The 17,838-nt window shown below is 44.7% G+C and overlaps 1 protein-coding gene and 1 long non-coding RNA gene across 2 annotated transcripts in view; one reads left to right on the top strand and one right to left on the bottom strand.

Moving 5' to 3' along the window:
• Window positions 1–17,110, bottom strand: part of ABCA12 (ATP binding cassette subfamily A member 12) — a 122,173-nt gene extending 105,063 nt beyond the window's left edge. Inside the window, exons 1-2 of the mRNA XM_079974801.1 lie at window positions 16,836–17,110; window positions 2,586–2,679 (exon numbers count right to left, since the gene is read on the bottom strand). Of these exons, the coding sequence (XP_079830927.1) occupies window positions 2,586–2,679; window positions 16,836–16,904 (163 nt within the window). The 5' untranslated portion in view covers window positions 16,905–17,110. The remainder of the gene's footprint in view (window positions 1–2,585; window positions 2,680–16,835) is intronic.
• Window positions 1–17,838, top strand: part of LOC307220191 — a 203,519-nt gene that overhangs the window by 126,598 nt on the left and 59,083 nt on the right. The gene's annotated exons all lie outside the window — the stretch shown is intronic.

The raw sequence follows: 17,838 nt of genomic DNA, 5'->3' as shown, positions 1-17,838 counted from the left end.
TATCTCTGCTCTGGTGCCCCTTTCCTTGTCCACTATGCCCAGGGATCAGGTTACTGTTGCCATCTGCTGCCGACTCTCTGTTCTCTGTCAGGCAGCCAGGCTGGCCCTCCTCCTTCCCACATTCCAGTGTTCTTATCTCTCTTTCTCTGGCCTCATTCCCAGCCTCTATCAGCTCTATCAGTTGGGAGTGGGGGAGGGCAGGGATTGACACATAATAGGTAGGAGCAGATTATTCCAGTAGCAGAGTGCTTTAAAGTTCTGAATGCATGTATCCTGAAAATAACTTACATAAGTTAGGATTTGGAACAGCAGGCCTTTAACCTTGATGCACACCTCAGATAGCGGTTCAGGATAGGTAGTGGATTGTGCCCCCATCTGTGCCCCTTCCTGAGGGTGACATATTTTGGATCTGTGCCCCTTCCTGAGGGTGAGGCAGTGTAGGTGAGGAGACCCTGGAAGTTACCTGTGCCACTGCCCCTTTGCCATGACAGAGGCAAATCCTGTTAAAATTTAACTTTACAAGCTTTACCACCATCACAGCAAAATGATGGGGGTACACTCAAAGGACCCTTCCTCAGTGTGGCATGGATAGCCCTGGCACAACAGCAGAGCAGGGAGGAAGGAGAGGGGAAAGTATTGGTGACAGTGGGGAGGAAGAGGTGTGGGAGGGGAAGTACACCAAGCTGAGGGTTAGTTGCCTGGAGCAAGAAAACAGCAGGTGTAACCTGGCTATCTTCTGCAAGCATAGACAATATCAATGACTCTGGCCCTCTAGGTAATCTCCAAAATATGTAGATCTCCAAAATATATAGATGTCTTATTTCATAACACAACCCATTTCTGTTTGTTTTGGGGAGGACAGGGGGGCTGGTCATGCCTAAAAACATTAGGAATACTACAGTTACAGTCTCCAAGGTAATCCCCTACTTTACCGTGTGGAGATCTTGAGAGACCAGCTCTGCTGAGCTGGGTTGTTGGTATACGGACGTCTAGCAAACAGTGGAAATTGGGAGAGGAGTGTTATTGGGTGCTGCTGAGATAAAATGACTAAGTCATGCTCAGGTGAGGAGCAAATGGAAGTAAGGGCACTGCATGAGAAGCCGCCAACTGAAACACCAGCAGACACATGACAAGCCACCACCACCCCTTCCAAAAATGTTCTAATGAGCTTCCACACTAGTGGTTACCGAAGATATACAATGGCTATTTCTCCTGATTGGATTCCCCACAGTAAGGCATCATCTGAATTAAACATACCAAAAATAAGAAGTGCAAAATGGCATTTTGGTGACAACATCATTTAGTCACTGCAAAAAAGCTTGTGTGCATGAGCAGCACTGATTCCACAATAACCTCCTGTCTGGGAGCATCCCAAGTCTGCATTGGTTTTTTCTCCTCCAGGGAGCAAAGCAGCTGGGTGGGGTTTTTAGCAGACAAATGTCCAATGTAAAAAGATTAAGTAGCTCCTCTCACTGCCCCATCAAATTTAGACACCTGCCATGGTGCAGTTATACTACCCCCAGTTTATTATTTTAAGATTACCCAGCCCTCCATCTCTGGTAAGCAAAGAAATGAAGTCCATGGTCCAATTCTTTCTAATAAGGAGATGGGAAAATTTGGTGATACCTTCCACTCTACATAACCATCTTCCTCTGCTCCGGAAGATGTCAAGCCTGTCATGGCTGTGATTAGCTGGAAATTGCCAGACTAACGTGGGTTCTGAGCCCTTAAAGATGAACTGTAGCCATGCAGTTTATTTGTCCCTGTTGAACTCCCCAACTGCAGCTAATGCTGGAAGTGTCCAACTGTGACCATTGAGACTAAGTTCTACAATGTCAGTTTGGATTAAGTGTAGGATTAGTTAGAAAAATATTCTGGTATAGTGTTTTACTTCAATATTGAATTGCACAATTGCTAATTATTTTCTTTTTTTAAATATCATGCAGAGACCAGAAACTATTAGCTAACAGGAGAAGGATCTTGTTCAACTAGTTTCATGCTGCTACAGGCACTGTTCCTTGTTCCTACAATTCTAGGTGAGCCTGCAAAATAAATAGCTTGCTCTATGTGAGCGTAAATTGAAAGAGAGATGCTGAAGAAACTATTAAGAAACATTCCAGCAAACAGGTTATACCAACCTGACCTTGAATATAGTAAATTCAGATTATCTCTTAAGCGTTTTTGATTTCACACACATGCCGGTGTCATCCAAAAGGAGAGGGTGTGGCACCTCTACACTTCCCAAATTATGCTTAGAATCAGTGCATAAAGTCCCCATTGACAAAACCATCACACAAAATTGGGCACCTACCTTTGCTGATAATAGGCAGATAGGGGAGAGGTTGCAGTAGACAGACTGGGGAGAGAGGCAGTAGACAGAAAACACCCTTCTGGGACAATGGTATCTAAGAAACTATTAAAAGCTTTTTCTTCCCAGAGTATGTTTAGCCCAGAAAAGAGGAGATTGAGAGGAGAAATGATCGTTATCTTCAAATAGCTAAAGCTTCTGGAAGTAAAGGAACTGAGCCTTTTTGACACCAATACAAATCCCATATCCATCTTTAAAGGGGGATCAAGTTACTCACAGTTTGGCTGGGCTTCTGGAGGAAATCTGGTTCGTATGATGGCCATAAGGATGAATAAAAACACAGGCCATGCAATTAATGTGAATGACCAAACCTGTGAGAGAGAAGCAGGGCAGTATGAATCCTTGTTAAATGGTTAAAAGTGTATGTCAGTAACATAAAAGGAAAATCTGTTCAACAAAGCAACTCACACACATATATCAAACATCAGCTTTCCAATTCTCCTTCTACCAGAATCCAATGCATTCACAAATAATCACTAGAAACCTTATTTGTTTGTGGTCCTACTTGTCCTAGCCTTCAGTGGTAGGGAATCTGCCTTGCAGAGAGAAATCCCAGGTTCAGGTAGAAAGCATCTCCAGGTAGAAAGAAAAAGTTCTGCCTGAAACATTGAGTGGCCACTGCTCGCCAGTGTAGATCATACTTGGCTAGACCAATTGGACCAATAGTCTCACGGCCAGCCCAAGCCATTTGGGCACCTGAGACGAACCACAAAATGGTGCCTCCCGCTGCCACCACAAGGGAAGAAGGGGTGAGTGAAGATTTACATCAGGAACAAGGGCGGAATGGAAACAACCTTCACCGATGGTTGAAGTGGGAGTCAAAGGCTGTTGCAGGGCTGAAAGGGGCCTGGTCTGAGTCACACTGGGCAGGTGCAGAGCCCAGGATACCCCAGACAGCAGCCCCATAGGGGTGGGGGAGACAAGCTGAGCCTCCTATTTGCCAAGAGGCCACTGTAGAGGTGGCAAGCAGGGTGGGGAGGCACTGCCAAGGAGGCGGCAGATTGGGTCTCCAAGAAGCATGCAGCAGCGATAGCAGCAGCAGCTGCAGGAACTGCATTTCTTGGAGGCTGGAGCCAGAGGAGCAGCTAGCTGCTCCGGCACTCAGGGCAGCGCCTGCGGAGAGCGTCCCAGGGGATGCCAACCATGGCGAGCGGTGGGAGTCCCAGGGGGGTTGGGCGGCAATGTCACCCCCCTCAGGGATGACACCCGGGTCACACCGCCTCCACCGCCCCCCCTTCCTCCACCACTGACTGGAGCTATTGCTCCCGTGGATCCTGCTGCCTGAGGCTTCTTGGATGGGCTGGCCCTGAATGGTCTGACTCAGTGAAACATCACTTCCTAAATTCCTAGTTCCTCTTCAACCAGCCTGATTAATATTCTACAGCCCTTTAAATGTGCTTGTAGGAGGGGGGTTATTGTTTGTTGGTTTTCTTTTAACTATTTACTAGCGTTTTTACCTTGTATTTTATTCTGTGAACTGCCCTGAGAGCTTGTGATGAAAGGCAGTATATAAATCAAATAATAAAATAAATAAGTGAACTAAGTTCATTCTAGGCTCAAATAAGCCTGGCTTCCATAGAAGGTTCCCCAGAGAGTCTCAATCCTTGAAAGCACTGGTAAATTTTAAACGAATTCTATAATAGTTTTTGAGATATTATCCTAATTGAACAGTTAGAGGATCAGTGAAAACCCCATACGTATTTTCTTATATTGCTACACAGCCTGCAAGGAATTCTTCTTTAATTTACACCAGCACACGGCAAATCAACTCCTGAGCCTCTTTTTTTTTTATCACAGGGACCTACAAGCAATGCAAACTGATTTTATATAGGCAGAAAAATGTCTCTGAAAATGATACAGAACTGTTAATGTCTCTGAAAATGAACTGTTAAGCAACATTCATAGAAAAAGAAGTGGAAGTTCCTGGAAATAGTAGCTGGAGCAGCCACTGAAGCAGCTTCAATTCACTTGCAATGGATCAAAAATACCCCTTTCTTCCATACTTATTGTTATGTAGTGAAGTTTCACCCTGGGCCAGCAGGGGGATACTGTATATAGTTTTCACTCAGGTCTCTAGATAGTTTTCACTCAGGTCCACGTCAGTTATTTTAGGCGGGAAACTCTGAGCTGTTGTTGCTACAATGTTTGCAGTCAGTTCTGTTCCAGCTTACAAAATAAAGAGCTACTTGGAGAAATCGCTGTGTCGTCTGCTATGTCAACCCACAACTTAACACTGGCGACGAGGATGGGATTGATGGACATCAGAGCACAGCCAGATGCGGCCAGCCTCTGAACTGAGCTGAATCACTGAGCTGAATCACAGAGCGAAATCACTGAGCGAAATCACTGGACAGAACCAATTCAGAGCTGACTGTTCTGGCTAAGAGCACTGTGTTCCATCCATCGCCCTTCACGCCGGCATCGGAATCATGGCTTCACTTGTGCCTCTACCGCCGTTTGTGCCAGCCTCTGAATCATGGGACTCCTACCTCGCTCGGTTCGACTGCTACCTCCAAGCCAACAAGCTGACAGCAGTATCAAAGGATCGGAAGCGGGGCCTATTCCTCAGCCTCTGTGGGCCTGAGGTGTTTGAGACGGCCCGAGCATTGGTTGCGCCTGAAGCAGTCCAGGCAACACCATGGGACACGATCCAAGAGAAGCTCTGCAACCACTACACACAAAGCTGTCCAAGATTGCTGCCCGCCATGCGTTCTACCACCGGAACCAGGCAGAGGGGGAGTCAATCAACAACTACACCACCGCCCTGCGACAGGCTGCAATGCACTGTGAGTTCCGAGACCTAGACGATGCCCTGATGGATCGAATCGTCTGCGGGGTCCGGGACATCCATCTGCAACAGCGTCTCCTCGCCAAGCCAGACCTCACGCTACAGAAAGCCACTGAGGAGGCTGTGGCCTCAGAAGCTGCTGAACGCTCCGCCCAGGAGATCCGCAAGTCCAGCAGCCCGCGTCTTGCTAGGGAGCCAGTTCCGGTGCATCACGAAAAGGCCAGCAGTGATGAGGCATCCTCCAGTGAAGACGATGACGTGCACCAGACAAAGCGGGAGCGCAGGAAGTTCCAACAGAAGTCCAAGGGCCAACCAGAATGTGCCAGCTGCGGAGGCAACCATTCCCGTGCCAAGTGTCGATTCAGAGACGCCATCTGTAGGAAGTGTTCCAGAAGGGGCCACATCGCTAAGGTCTGCCGATCGGCTCCGTCTGACACCCCCCCCCTTCATCAACTCGCAAGTCCAAGTCTTCACTCCAGTCTGCCAAGGAAAGTTGTTTCGCTCTCACCAACTGCCGCTGCCCGTCTGGAACCACGATTGGCCAAACCGACTCGCCTACGCGACGCAAGCTGAACGTCACGGTGCTCATTGAAGGAGCTCCATGTGACATGGAGATTGACACCGGGTCTGCCCTGTCCATCGTGTCATGGAGCACCATCAAAAGACTGGTACCCAGAGTGTCCAAAAGGCAACTCGACTCTCACCGCGTACACCTGAGAGACTACCAGGGAAACAACATTCCTGTGGTAGGCGTTGGCCAGTTCCAGATTGCCTTCAAGGATTTTTCGGGCCTGCTCCGGTTGGTGGTGGTTGAAGGTCAGCGGCCAAGCCTCCTAGGGCTAGACTGGTTTGATGCCCTCGGCCTGGAAGTCACCGGCATCAACTGCATCTCTAACGCAGAGACTGAGGGTCTGGTCAAAGACTTTGCCGAGGTTTTTGATGGCACCTTGGGGCAATATACAGGTACGCCCATCTCCTTTAGCCTTGATCCACAAGTCTGGTCTAAGTATGGGAAATGTAACCGATATGCTTTGGTGCCTAATTGAACCATTACACGTAGTGCTGTATATAAGGAAACCATTACGATTGTAACTAACGCCTTATCTCGGTGGGGAGGGGTGTTATGTAGTGAAGTTTCACCCTGGGCCAGCAGGGGGATACTGTATATAGTTTTCACTCAGGTCTCTAGATAGTTTTCACTCAGGTCCACGTCAGTTATTTTAGGCGGGAAACTCTGGGCTCTTGTTGCTACAATGTTGACAGCCGGCTGCCTATAAAAGCAGGCCGGCTGAGCTGTTTGCAGTCAGTTCTATTCCAGCTTACAAAATAAAGAGCTACTTGGAGAAATCACTGTGTCGTCTGCTATGTCAACCCACAACCTAACACTTATCATGGCAACAACAATAATATTTAAACTGTGCATCTTCACAGTAAAAGAACTTTGTGCACATTTTCTCAGTTATTTTTACGATATCCGTGTAAAGTAGAAGAGCATTAATACTTCCCCATATTGCAAATGTAGTTGGCTGCTAGCTGGTACTCCTCATGCTTCACTTATGTGTTGAAGCAATAAACCATGAGTCTCCAGCTCAAAGCTCAAGCTCATATCACAGCTAATTACAGCTTGTATATTAGTTCCCAAATGTGTCTTTTTGGGGTGGCATAGCTGTCTCTTTCCTTTGGTTGGGTGCACTTTATTCCAATCCTTTGCTTCTCAGGTGGTTTTCTAAAATTTTACAAGATTTTAGTATCTATAAAACTAGGTGTAACTGGAAACTGGGAGCTTGAAAATATCCTTGTTTCTAAAGCAGTTAAAACTTGAGCCATAGGCCAGGCATGCCACATAGGCGAACTACAGCCCTCCAGGTTTTGGGACTACAATTCCCATCATCCCTGACCACTGGTCCTGTTAGCTAGGGATTATGGGAATTGTAGTCCCAAAACCTGGAGGGCCCAAGTTTGCCTATGCCTGCCATAGGACATATATTGAGGGAAGGCCTAGTGAATTATGGGAAATCATCCTAGTGATAGTTTTAGCTTTCTCCATGCAATGGGCTAACTGACTTGGGTGAACTGGAAACTCATGGATCTCTGGCACCCTGTACAAACCAGAAGTTACATTTTGTTTCTTTGGATACCAGATGAGTTTCCAATCAAGAGATAAATGAACTTCACCCATAAGGAAAGAAAGTAGTGAAATATATTGTACAATCTGGCCTTAATTTACAAAAACAACAAATCAGCCAAGATATTTCTTTTGTTTCAAAGAATCCACCAGACTTTGACATGACAGAACATGTTATAGATTTGGAAGGGGAACCCCCCCCCCAAAAAAAAAAAAACCTTAGAAATTAATAAATGATAGGATTTTGAATAGCTGGTATGTGAAGGGGGGAAATATAAGCTGCAGAGGAATTCCTGGGCTAGCCTATGCAAAATGACTTGGCCAAGCTAGGGCCATTAAGAAACATTACAGGGCCATTGGGAGCCATTGCCAATGCAATAAAACTGTCCTTCCTCTTGCCCGGAGGTGTGAACAGACACTGGGGCTTTGGAAGGTTGGCAGGGTAACTGGGTATGAGGTAAAAAGAGTTTTTAGCAGGTTGTTATGGGAAGAAGAAGGAAGAATAAAGACTGGGATTCATCTTGAGCTGGCTGGCTGAAGGCTGGCTGGGAGAGATACCAGACTCCATGGCTGCGCTGCTGTGGGGGACAAGCTCCTCATGCTGTAAGATCTGGACTCCCTTCATGCAGAATGAAGGTGTAAATAGGTGAATAAGCCATATTTCTTAAAGCTATGACAGTCTCCACTGTGTCTCAATTCTCCAAAGGAATACAGACCCTGGGTGAGTGCCTGGAACCCCATAGAGTTTGGCAGGGGGTGGGGAGGCACCCAACTTTATACATAGCATCCCAGTCTAACTCAGGAATTCCACCCCAGTCCACCCCAGTCTTTCTGGTACTGAGTTAAACAAAGTAGGGTGGGAGGGAGGTTTATGGGAACCCTATTGTCCCCACTGAAAATGTGACAGCCTTTTGGGTGTTTTTTTCATGCCCGTTCTGAAAGACAGCCAAAGGGAGGGAAGAGGGAATTTGACTCCCTGGCTGGAGCTTAAACAACTGGGCTGTTAACTTCCTTGACCCCTCCCAGTTGCTCTTTGTCGACCAGTTGCAGCAAAATGTGCCATTAGGGACTTGTCCACATTTCCGCTTGTCCATTGGCTAGAAAGCATGTTGTTTCCCTTGAGGAGGAACCTCCCCATAGTTCAGATGTTGCTTTATGCTCAAGCAACTCTACCTTTTACTCTTTTATTGGTTTATCTTGTCAAACATGCTCAATGAAGCGGAAATCAACAAATTAAAAAACATGGAAAATGTTTTAAGGCACAGGTATTCTAAGGAAAATAATAAATGTCTTCATTATGGTCATAGGACCCATTTTGATTGAAACACACAGCACAAATGAATAACCAACCAATCACACAACAGGGACACTTTACAATTTATCCAGTATGACTAAGACAATCTAGCATTTGAGCTCTTATATGCATATTTTTTTTAAGTCACTTGCTCAGTAATATATGGGACTTTGTCTCAGTGCCCCAGTAAACTATTCGGAAAGTGGTGAATTATATAAAAGTTGCAATATGTGGTTTGCCAGTGGGCAGAATGGCAGCGTAGTGCTGAGTCTACCCATACAGAGAATTTTTCTGCTCTCAGTGACAGCTTAAATCATAGAAACAGCTCTAGATTCACTTGATTGGATAGGTGATGCAATCAGGGTGGCTTGCAGGAAACTGCAGCCTTATAAAATCAATAACAACAGGGCTACAGACCCACTTCCCCAGCCCCCACCCCACTCGATAGCGGAGCAGACATGGCATACAAAAGGCCAACATTCGCTCTGGGGTGCGAAACAGCTGGCAGCCATGGCTGACAATTAAATTGGGCAGCGGCACTGCAGCTGCTGGAGCATAGATTGCAATCTTTTTCCACCCAACTTACTGAGATCATGAAGACAGTAAGATGACACATAGTGTTAAAATAAAAGTTGCTATATAAAAGTACATGTGCTGATGTTTCGGGGACTCTAGTATTACATGTGACACAGCAGCCCTGTTCTGATGTTCACCTGAAGGCGCAAGGGCTTAAAACATGGAAGGGGGCTGGCGAATGCACACAAATTCCATCCAATGTCCCCAGGCATGCAACTCTTCTACAACTCCCACCATCCCCAGCCAGTAACTTACTGAATGGCAGCAAGGAGAGTTAGAGTTCAGCAACATCTAGAGAGCCACATGTTCCTCATCCCTATACCAAGCAAATGATTTTCTGCTACAAATTAGGGTAGAATGAGTATCAAATCTGAAAACAGGTACAGTGATACCTCTGGTTACATACTTAATTCGTTCCAGAGATCCGTTCTTAACCTGAAACTGTTCTTAACCTGAAGCACCACTTTAGATAATGGGGCCTCCTGCTACTGCTGCGCTGCCACTACACAATTTCTGTTCTCATCCTGAAGCAAAGTTCTTAACCCGAGGTAATATTTCTGGGTTAGCAGAGTCTGTAACCTGAAGCGTATGTAACCTGAAGCGTATGTAACCCGAGGTACCACTGTAGTAAGACTTAGTGGGCATAGCAATGAGTGATTTTATAAATCTTAAAAAGGATACTTATTTATGCAGTAACTGAAGATCTGGTGATTTTTACTTTATTACACCCCTAGCAGACTCGTACCTGACACTGCTCAGGAATTCTAAGAAACAGTTGGAGTGAGAGTTGTTGGATTCTAAAGTTAAAAATCTGTCTTAAATGTATAAGCTATTGTTGGAGTGGCATACAAAGGATGAACAAGTTAAATCAGTGATAATAGATTGGGCAAGAGATGTAGGATATAACATAATGTTTGAGGCTTGGGAAAGATTATGGAAGAAAGGGGTTAAGTTCACTGCATGTACAATGTTAAAGGAAAATATAATGAAAATGATGTATAGATAGTATTTGACCCCTGTCAAACTAGCAAAGATTTTTCATAACTGTAATAATCTTTGTTGGAAATGTAAAGAAAAGGAAGGTACTTTCTATCACATGTGGTGGACCTGCCCTAAGGTGAAAGACATCTGGGAGAAGATTTATAATGAATTGAAAGAAATGTTGAAATATACATTTATTAAGAAACCAGAGGCCTTTCTTCTTGGAATAACAGCTTTGGAATTGCCCAAGAAAGATGTTAAAATATTTTTGCATGCCACTACTGCTGCTCGAATTTTACTAGCTAAGAAGTGGAAAACACAAGAAATACCAACTGTGGAAGAATGCCAGATGAAGACGATGGACTTTTTGGAGCTAGCCGACCTGACCAGAAGAGTCTGCAACCAGAAGGAGGAGGAGTACCAGGAAGAATGGTGAAAATTCAATGATTATTTAGTTAAATAGGTTAAGTTAAATTAATTGGAAAAAGCTTGCAATTGCCAGTTAGGCTTAGGATTTAAATAAGTAATATGATGAATTAACATGTTTAATGCTGAATTGGGAAGAAAGAATGATGTTAAGTGATCAAGTTAAGTATATAAGAATTTTGATTTGGAAAACCATTAAAATGATATGCATTGAAACCCAACCAGGAGGATACGAGGTAGTCACTTAACAATGTTAGTAAGATTAGTTTTAATAAGGTTTGATTTTTGTTTGTCTGTTTAGTTGTTAGTGTGTCTATAATTTTGTGAAAATCAATTAAAAAAAATTGGGGGGGGGGGAGGAATTCTAAGAAACAAATAATAATAATAATAATAAATTTTATTTATATCCCGCCTTCCCCAGCCGAAGCTGGGCTCAGGGCGGCTAACAACAATCAAAATAATCCAACGATTATAAAAGCATTTCATTATAAAAATTAATTAAAATCAAATTGATGGCAACCAATAAGCAAAATTCTGTGCAGATTGCCAGAGGAGGGGGGTCAGGCTGCGCCCTGACCAAAGGCCTGGTGGAACAGCTCTGTCTTGCAGGCCGTGCGGAAAGATGTCAAGTCCCGCAGGGCCCTTGTCTCTTGTGACAGAGCGTTCCACCAGATTGGAGCCGCAGCCGAAAAAGCCCTGGCTCTAGTTGAGGCCAGCCTAACCTCTCTGTGGCCTGGGACCTTCAAGATGTTTTTATTTGCAGACCATAAGTTCCTCTGTGGGACATACCAGGAGAGGCGGTCCTGTAGGTACGAGGGTCCTAGGCCGTATAGGGCTTTAAAGGTTAAAACCAGCACCTTAAACCTGATCCTGTACTCCACCGGGAGCCAGTGCAGCTGGTATAGTACCGGATGAATGTGATCTCGCAGCGAAGACCTCTAAGGAGTCTCGCTGCGGCATTCTGCACCCGCTGGAGTTTCTGGGTCAGTCTCAAGGGCAGCCCCACGTAGAGCGAGTTACAATAATCCAGTCTGGAGGTGACCGTCACGTGGATCACAGTGGTGAAGTCAGGGCGAGAGGTTATAGCTGCAATCTGCGCCTCCATAGAGAGGGAGGTATCAAAGATTACACCCAAACTCTTAACGGATGATGCTGGCACTAATTGCACCCCAAAAAGTTAAGTGCTGCTGTGAAATCAATGGTTGAAATCAGTACAGTTCTGAAAGGTTCAGTCTGCCATCTTGTTTCAAAAAAGCACTCGATGGTATCCAAACATGGTATCCCTGCTTCTTGCACTGTGTTATATTTTGATCTCGGTGTCACAGGGTGTTTTCACATGAGGCTTAAAGCAGCTCCCCCATCAAATGGTTTTGTAATGGAAGCATAAAGCCTACACCAGCTAGAATGGTCATTACCATTACAAATGCCTCTCTTCTCCATCAGCAATTATTCCATATTTATATAAATAGTGGGAAGGCTAAAAGGCTCAAGTCTCAAGTCTGAAATTGCTCAAAAATTGACTCAGATGGGCCTTGGGACCTTTTTATATAGACATTGAAAGAAGCCTCTGATTCAAAAACCAAAATATTCCAATTGCCCAGGCAAGCTCATTATGTGACCCATGAGACCAGCAAAATAACTAGGATGAAATCAGGCCAAATATTTATTGACAGAAGCAGGCAGGGTAAGGGTTGGCATGGCATGGAGTCCTAGGATTAGTTCATCATTCCATAAGCCCCACATTGAAGGAATGGGTCCACCAGGTTTCGACCATCCTAAACCCGTTCCATGCGAGTTGGCCAGTGTTGAACCTTGCCATGGTGCAAGCCAAGCAACAAGGTTTCACTGGCCAACTAGGCAGATACCCCAACCCAAACTTGGGGGTGCCATGTTCAATCCTCCCCTCAGACCCCCTATGGAGAGCCCCTATACTGTGTTGACCCTGCGCAATGCGATTGCTCAGTGAAGGCTCTAACCCAGGGGTGCATGGGAGTGAAACTCTGAGCTCCAGGGGAAGCAGTCTTACAGGATATAAGCTTTGCAATGTCTCATGGGACATCATTCAGAGAGGATACTAGGCAAAACCTTGCCCAGTGTTTTGCTCAGTCTATGGGCCACAACAGCCAGGAAAGGGCACCCTGCACTTATTGGGCACAGAACAAGGCCTGTGCGTGTGCAAACCTGTATGCCCCTTACCCAAAAGAAGTTCAAAGTGGCTTAAAGCAATATAATCAAATCAAATCCACAAAATGCATGAAACAGCCATTAATTGTTTTAAAAAATCAACAAAAGCAGCAATTCATATAACCAAAAGCCAACAAAGCAACAAATGAAGGCAAAAAACAAAAAAAAAAAACAAAAAAACCAAAGGAAACATAATCACAATAGTAAAAATTCTTTTAGCCGACAGCCTTCTGCACTGGTTACTGATTTGCTGCCAGGCCCTTAACAACTTGGGAGCAGTTCACCTACAACATTGCATTACCCCACATGTGCCCAGTCAACCTCCTCAGTCAATGGACTTGGCATGCTTACAGGTGCCACATGGTACCCATTCTGCATCTGTAAGTATTCAATTGTTTCACGTGGCAGCATCAACACTTTGGAACCCCATGCCTATTGTTATCAGGCAGGCACTGTTTTCTTTTTGGTGCCTGCTGAAGACATTCTTATTTGGACAAACCTACCCAGATGCTTGGGATGCGGGTGGCGCTGTGTGTTAAACCACAGAGCCTAGGACTTGCCGATCAGAAGGTCAGTGGTTCGAATCCCCGCGACAGGGTGAGCTCCCGTTGTTCGGTCCCAGCTCCTGCCAACCTAGCAGCTCGAAAGCACGTCAAAGTGCAAGTAGATAAATAGGTACCGCTCCGGCGGGAAGGTCAACGGTGTTTCCGTGCGCTGCTCTGGTTCGCCAGAAGCGGCTTAGTCATACTGGCCACATGACCCGGAAGCTGTACGTCGGCTCCCTCGGCCAATAAAGTGAGATGAGCACCACAACCCCAGAGTTGGCCACGACTGAACCTAATGGTCAGGGGTCCCTTTACCTTTACCTTTACCCAGATGCTTAGAAAGTTTGTTTCCGTCTATTCTATTGAGGTTTTAACTTCCTGTATGTTTTAAATTACAGCTTTAACTTTTTAAGTAATAATTTTATTTTGTTGTCTTTTTTATAAACCAGTTTGAGGTTTCTTTCTACAGTCATGTGGTATATAAATTTTATGCAATAAATATATTATTAAACAAGCCATAAACTATCATGTCTTCATGAATCTCAACCAGGAGGGCATCATTCCAAATGGCGTATTGTTACCAAGGTGGCAATAGTAAGTTTTATTCCTTGGACAGCCAGGGAATCTGGAGCAGGGCTCAGATGATGGACTGAGCATTCAGAAAGGAACATGTGGAAGAAGGTGGTCCATAGAGAACAGGGGTGGGGAGCCCTGTTGGTCCACCAGGCCAGAACACTGTTCAACAGTTCAACACTGTTTGACAGGTGGGCGGGATAATCCACCTGTTAATCCTGATGTCACTGTGATGTCAGATGTCTGAGAGATGGGTTGTCCTTTTTTTTTTTTATAAAGATTTTTATTGATTTCCAATTTTTTAACAAAAACAAAAAACAACATAAAAACAAACAAACAAAAAACTCATATTTTCTTAACCTTATTTCCATAACCCTCTTTTCCCGGACTTCCCCATACCTTTCCCTTTTTGCATCCTTAATTTAGTACCATTATTCAGCAACCTTTCTTGCCCAATTAAATATAAATTCATCCTCTTTTTCTATTCCACCATAAAATTTAAACCCAATTATCGCTGCAATTCTACGTCTTCTTTTCCCTCAGCATTTTAACACTCCTCAGTTTTATAATAATTCTTAAGATACATCTTAAATTTCTTCCAATCTTCTTCCACAGTCTCTTTCTCTTGGTCGCGGATTCTGCCGGTCATTTCTGCCAGTCCCATAAAGTCAATCACTTTCGCCTGCCATTCCTCCAACGTGGGTAGTTCTTGTGTCTTCCAATACTTTGCTAGAAGAATCCTTGCTGCCGTAGTAGCGTACAAAAAGAAATTCTTATCCTTCTTCGACACCAGCTGGCCGACCATACCCAAGAGAAATGCCTCTGGTTTCTTGTTAAAGGTGCACTTAAGCACTTTCTTAATTTCATTATAAATCATTTCCCAGAAGGCCTTAATCTTTGGGCAGGTCCACCAAAGGTGGAAAAAGGTACCTTCCATCTCTTTACATTTCCAACATTTGTTATTGGGCAAATGATAAATCTTCGCAAGCTTGACTGGGGTCATGTACCACCTATAAATCATTTTCATAATGTTTTCTCGTAAGGCATTACATGCCGTAAATTTAATACCTGTGGTCCATAACTGCTCCCAGTCAGCAAACATAATGTCATGACCTATGTCCTGTGCCCATTTAACCATAGCAGACTTCACTGTCTCATCTAATGTATTCCACTTCAACAGCAAGTTGTACATTCTTGATAAATTCTTAGTATTGGGTTCTAACAGTTCTGTTTCTAATTTCGATTTCTCCACCTGGAAGCCAATTTTCCTGAGAGATGGGTTGTCCTGCCCACCCACCCAAAGGTGGTGGTGTAACTCAAACTCTATTTTAAAGGCTTGCCTTCCCTCTGCCAGGCTGAGGGCATCTCAGCCACCAGCAGCCCCACCCTTAAATGGAGTTTGGTGTAATTCACGTTGGCTTATCTTCCAAGAGGCATCTAGCCAGCTGAAGCTGGGGTGGGGTGGGGAATAGGAAAAAGAAAAGGCAGCTCCCAGAATTCCTGCCTTGGCACACACCTCCACCTGCCTGCTCACCTGCCTGCCCCATTGAGTCAGAATCCCCAAAGGGTAGAGCTGATGCAGTCAAACCACAGCAGATGAAAAACTCTTTGATATAACCGACTGCCACATATTTAAGGGGCAACATCAGGACCAACAAATATCACAAGCAGTAGCTCTGTTGAGCAACAATCTGGGGGGGGGGGAATTATAGAAGAGAGGGGTTTTTTAAGCCTTCAGATGGCAGAGTGCTGAGGGGAAAGTTTTGTGAATGGCCTGTGATGCACATTAACATTTGACAGGGGAGAAAGATACCCTGATTTTAAATAAAAATGGCAGTGTTCATTGGATGAAAATCAGGGAATATGGAGCTGAAAGTCTCCTAGCCTTCTTCCAAAATAAAAAAAGCAGACAGATACCTGCTGAAATGGTTTTAAATTTTAACATATCTCACTACATTAAACTACCACTCAGGAAGTAGATTTTAATGCTTAGTTGTCATCACATTGTATGATACAAATGCTCACAAACTGCCAAGTTTCTTGAGGGAAATTATGGAGAAAGTTTTGCATAATCCTGGCAGCCCAATTTGTATAGCTATGAAGTAATTTTCCTAAAATCAGTCCAGGGCAGCACCTGCTCAGAAAGTAGATGCAGGTACAGTCCTAAATAAGTACAGGACTAAATAGGTATACCTATGAAACAGGTGCAGTGGAAACTAAAAAGTCATGAACCAATGAAAGGCAGACTCCTCAGGATGTTTTTTTCTTCCTTTTGTCACTTTTCCTCCAGCTGAGGTTGTAGGTAAGCGCTGCTCCTTTTTCAGCCTCAACAAGCCTTTGGCTCATGCGCAAGGAGCATGGCAAGCCTGGTCGACTTCTGCACACATACAGCAGAAAGAGATGGGATATGGTGGCATAATTCCCAGGAGGTAGAATGGTCAGTATCGCTTATGACTACAAGTAATCTTTGACTATTCTTCTCCATTTTTTAAAAGCCAAGCAGTCTACTGAAGTGAGACTCCAGCCCAGACCTTTGACTGCTCTGCTAGTTTTCTCTTTGCAAAGGGTATTTTTAACAAACGTGAGCATTCATAAGCGTGACCCACCACCTGCAGCCTACAGTCGAGCAGCCCTTTATAACACTTCAACTCATTGCCACCTCATTCTGCTACACATGTAGACCAGACCACTCAAGTATCACCATTAAGGGACAAAAAGTCAACAGCAATTTGAGCAGGCCAAATAAAGGCAACTGAGACTTTGCATCTGTTCTGAGGCAACACACCTTTGAACATGATCTAAAATGTAACACCTCCACATTCCTACTCAGGGCTTTTCCACCAGCAAATATCTTCCACCTTAATTTTTATTTTTATTTTTTATTTTTTGGTCAGTGTCACAAGCCATTTCTCAGTCTGAACCTGCAAAGAATATAAGGTTTTCTCTCATTTTATCATTATTTCTTAAATACTTACTTTTTGCCGTTTGACGCCCAGCCAGTTCTTCCACAGCAGCACCCGCAGGTGCTGGAATAGTGAAGCCATCTGTGGAATTCCCCCCAAAGCCAACTGGTTCAGTCTTCTCTCTCCCCTCCTTGAGGTGTCCAAAAGCTTATGCTGCGGTGGCCCACCACTCTGAATGTGAACTTTCTCTGCGCAGCATAGCTCTCAGGAGCTTGCTCATCAACCTGTCTCTGCTCTGTGCACACAGTTGCCTTTCCTTCTGCAATAGCTCCTAGCAAATGCAACAGGTTATTCCTCCAATGAGGAAGGAATGGGAGCAGCACCAGCCAGTACAATCTTGAGTTAATTATAATACTGTCTCCCTCTCTTTGAGCTGCCTCCAGTACCTGTGTGATAAAAAATGGGTGGCATTCCAAGATGCTTCTGCTGGGATATAAGCAGCACACCTTTTCCCCAATTAGGAACTCCCTGCCACCTACACATATTGCCTGCAGAAGATAAGTCATAAAAGAAAAGGAGCCAGGAACCAGCTTGACAAGCCAGTGCGGCCAGTCTCACTCTTTTGCCTGCTTTCCTGTGCATATAAATTTGGCAGGGAGTGCTATAAAAGAGAACAGGGACTCTAACTTTTCTAACAATCGTGGTGGCCTTTCCTAGGGATGCATGTGAATAGATGCCAGGATAGTTTCAGCTCCTTCTTAATCATTAAGACAGAGGGTGTTCCCACCTTTACCTTTCCTCCACACCTTCCAGGCATGGTCTGCGCTTTGAAGCTCCATGTCCAAGTGTGTGTGCTCTTTTTCTCCAGAGCTTTTTCTGTGAAAACCTGCTCTTTACTGCAAAATCAAAGCACTCCGTGGGAAACCTGAGTTGCTGTTTTTGCAGGGAAAGCTCTAGGGTAAAAGAAAGAGTGCTCGGACATGGAGCTTTAAAGCGCGGATCTGAGCCTGGAAAGCACAGAGCATGGGCGTAGCTGGGGGGGGGGGAGAGAGAGGGGAATCCACCAAAAGCAATA

Source organism: Podarcis cretensis, assembly GCF_951804945.1.
Source record: "Podarcis cretensis genome assembly, chromosome: 1".
In the NCBI taxonomy this organism is placed as follows: domain Eukaryota; kingdom Metazoa; phylum Chordata; class Lepidosauria; order Squamata; family Lacertidae; genus Podarcis; species Podarcis cretensis.
The sequence above is the reverse complement of the archived record's forward strand: the minus strand, read 5'-3'. Positions and strand labels throughout refer to the sequence as shown.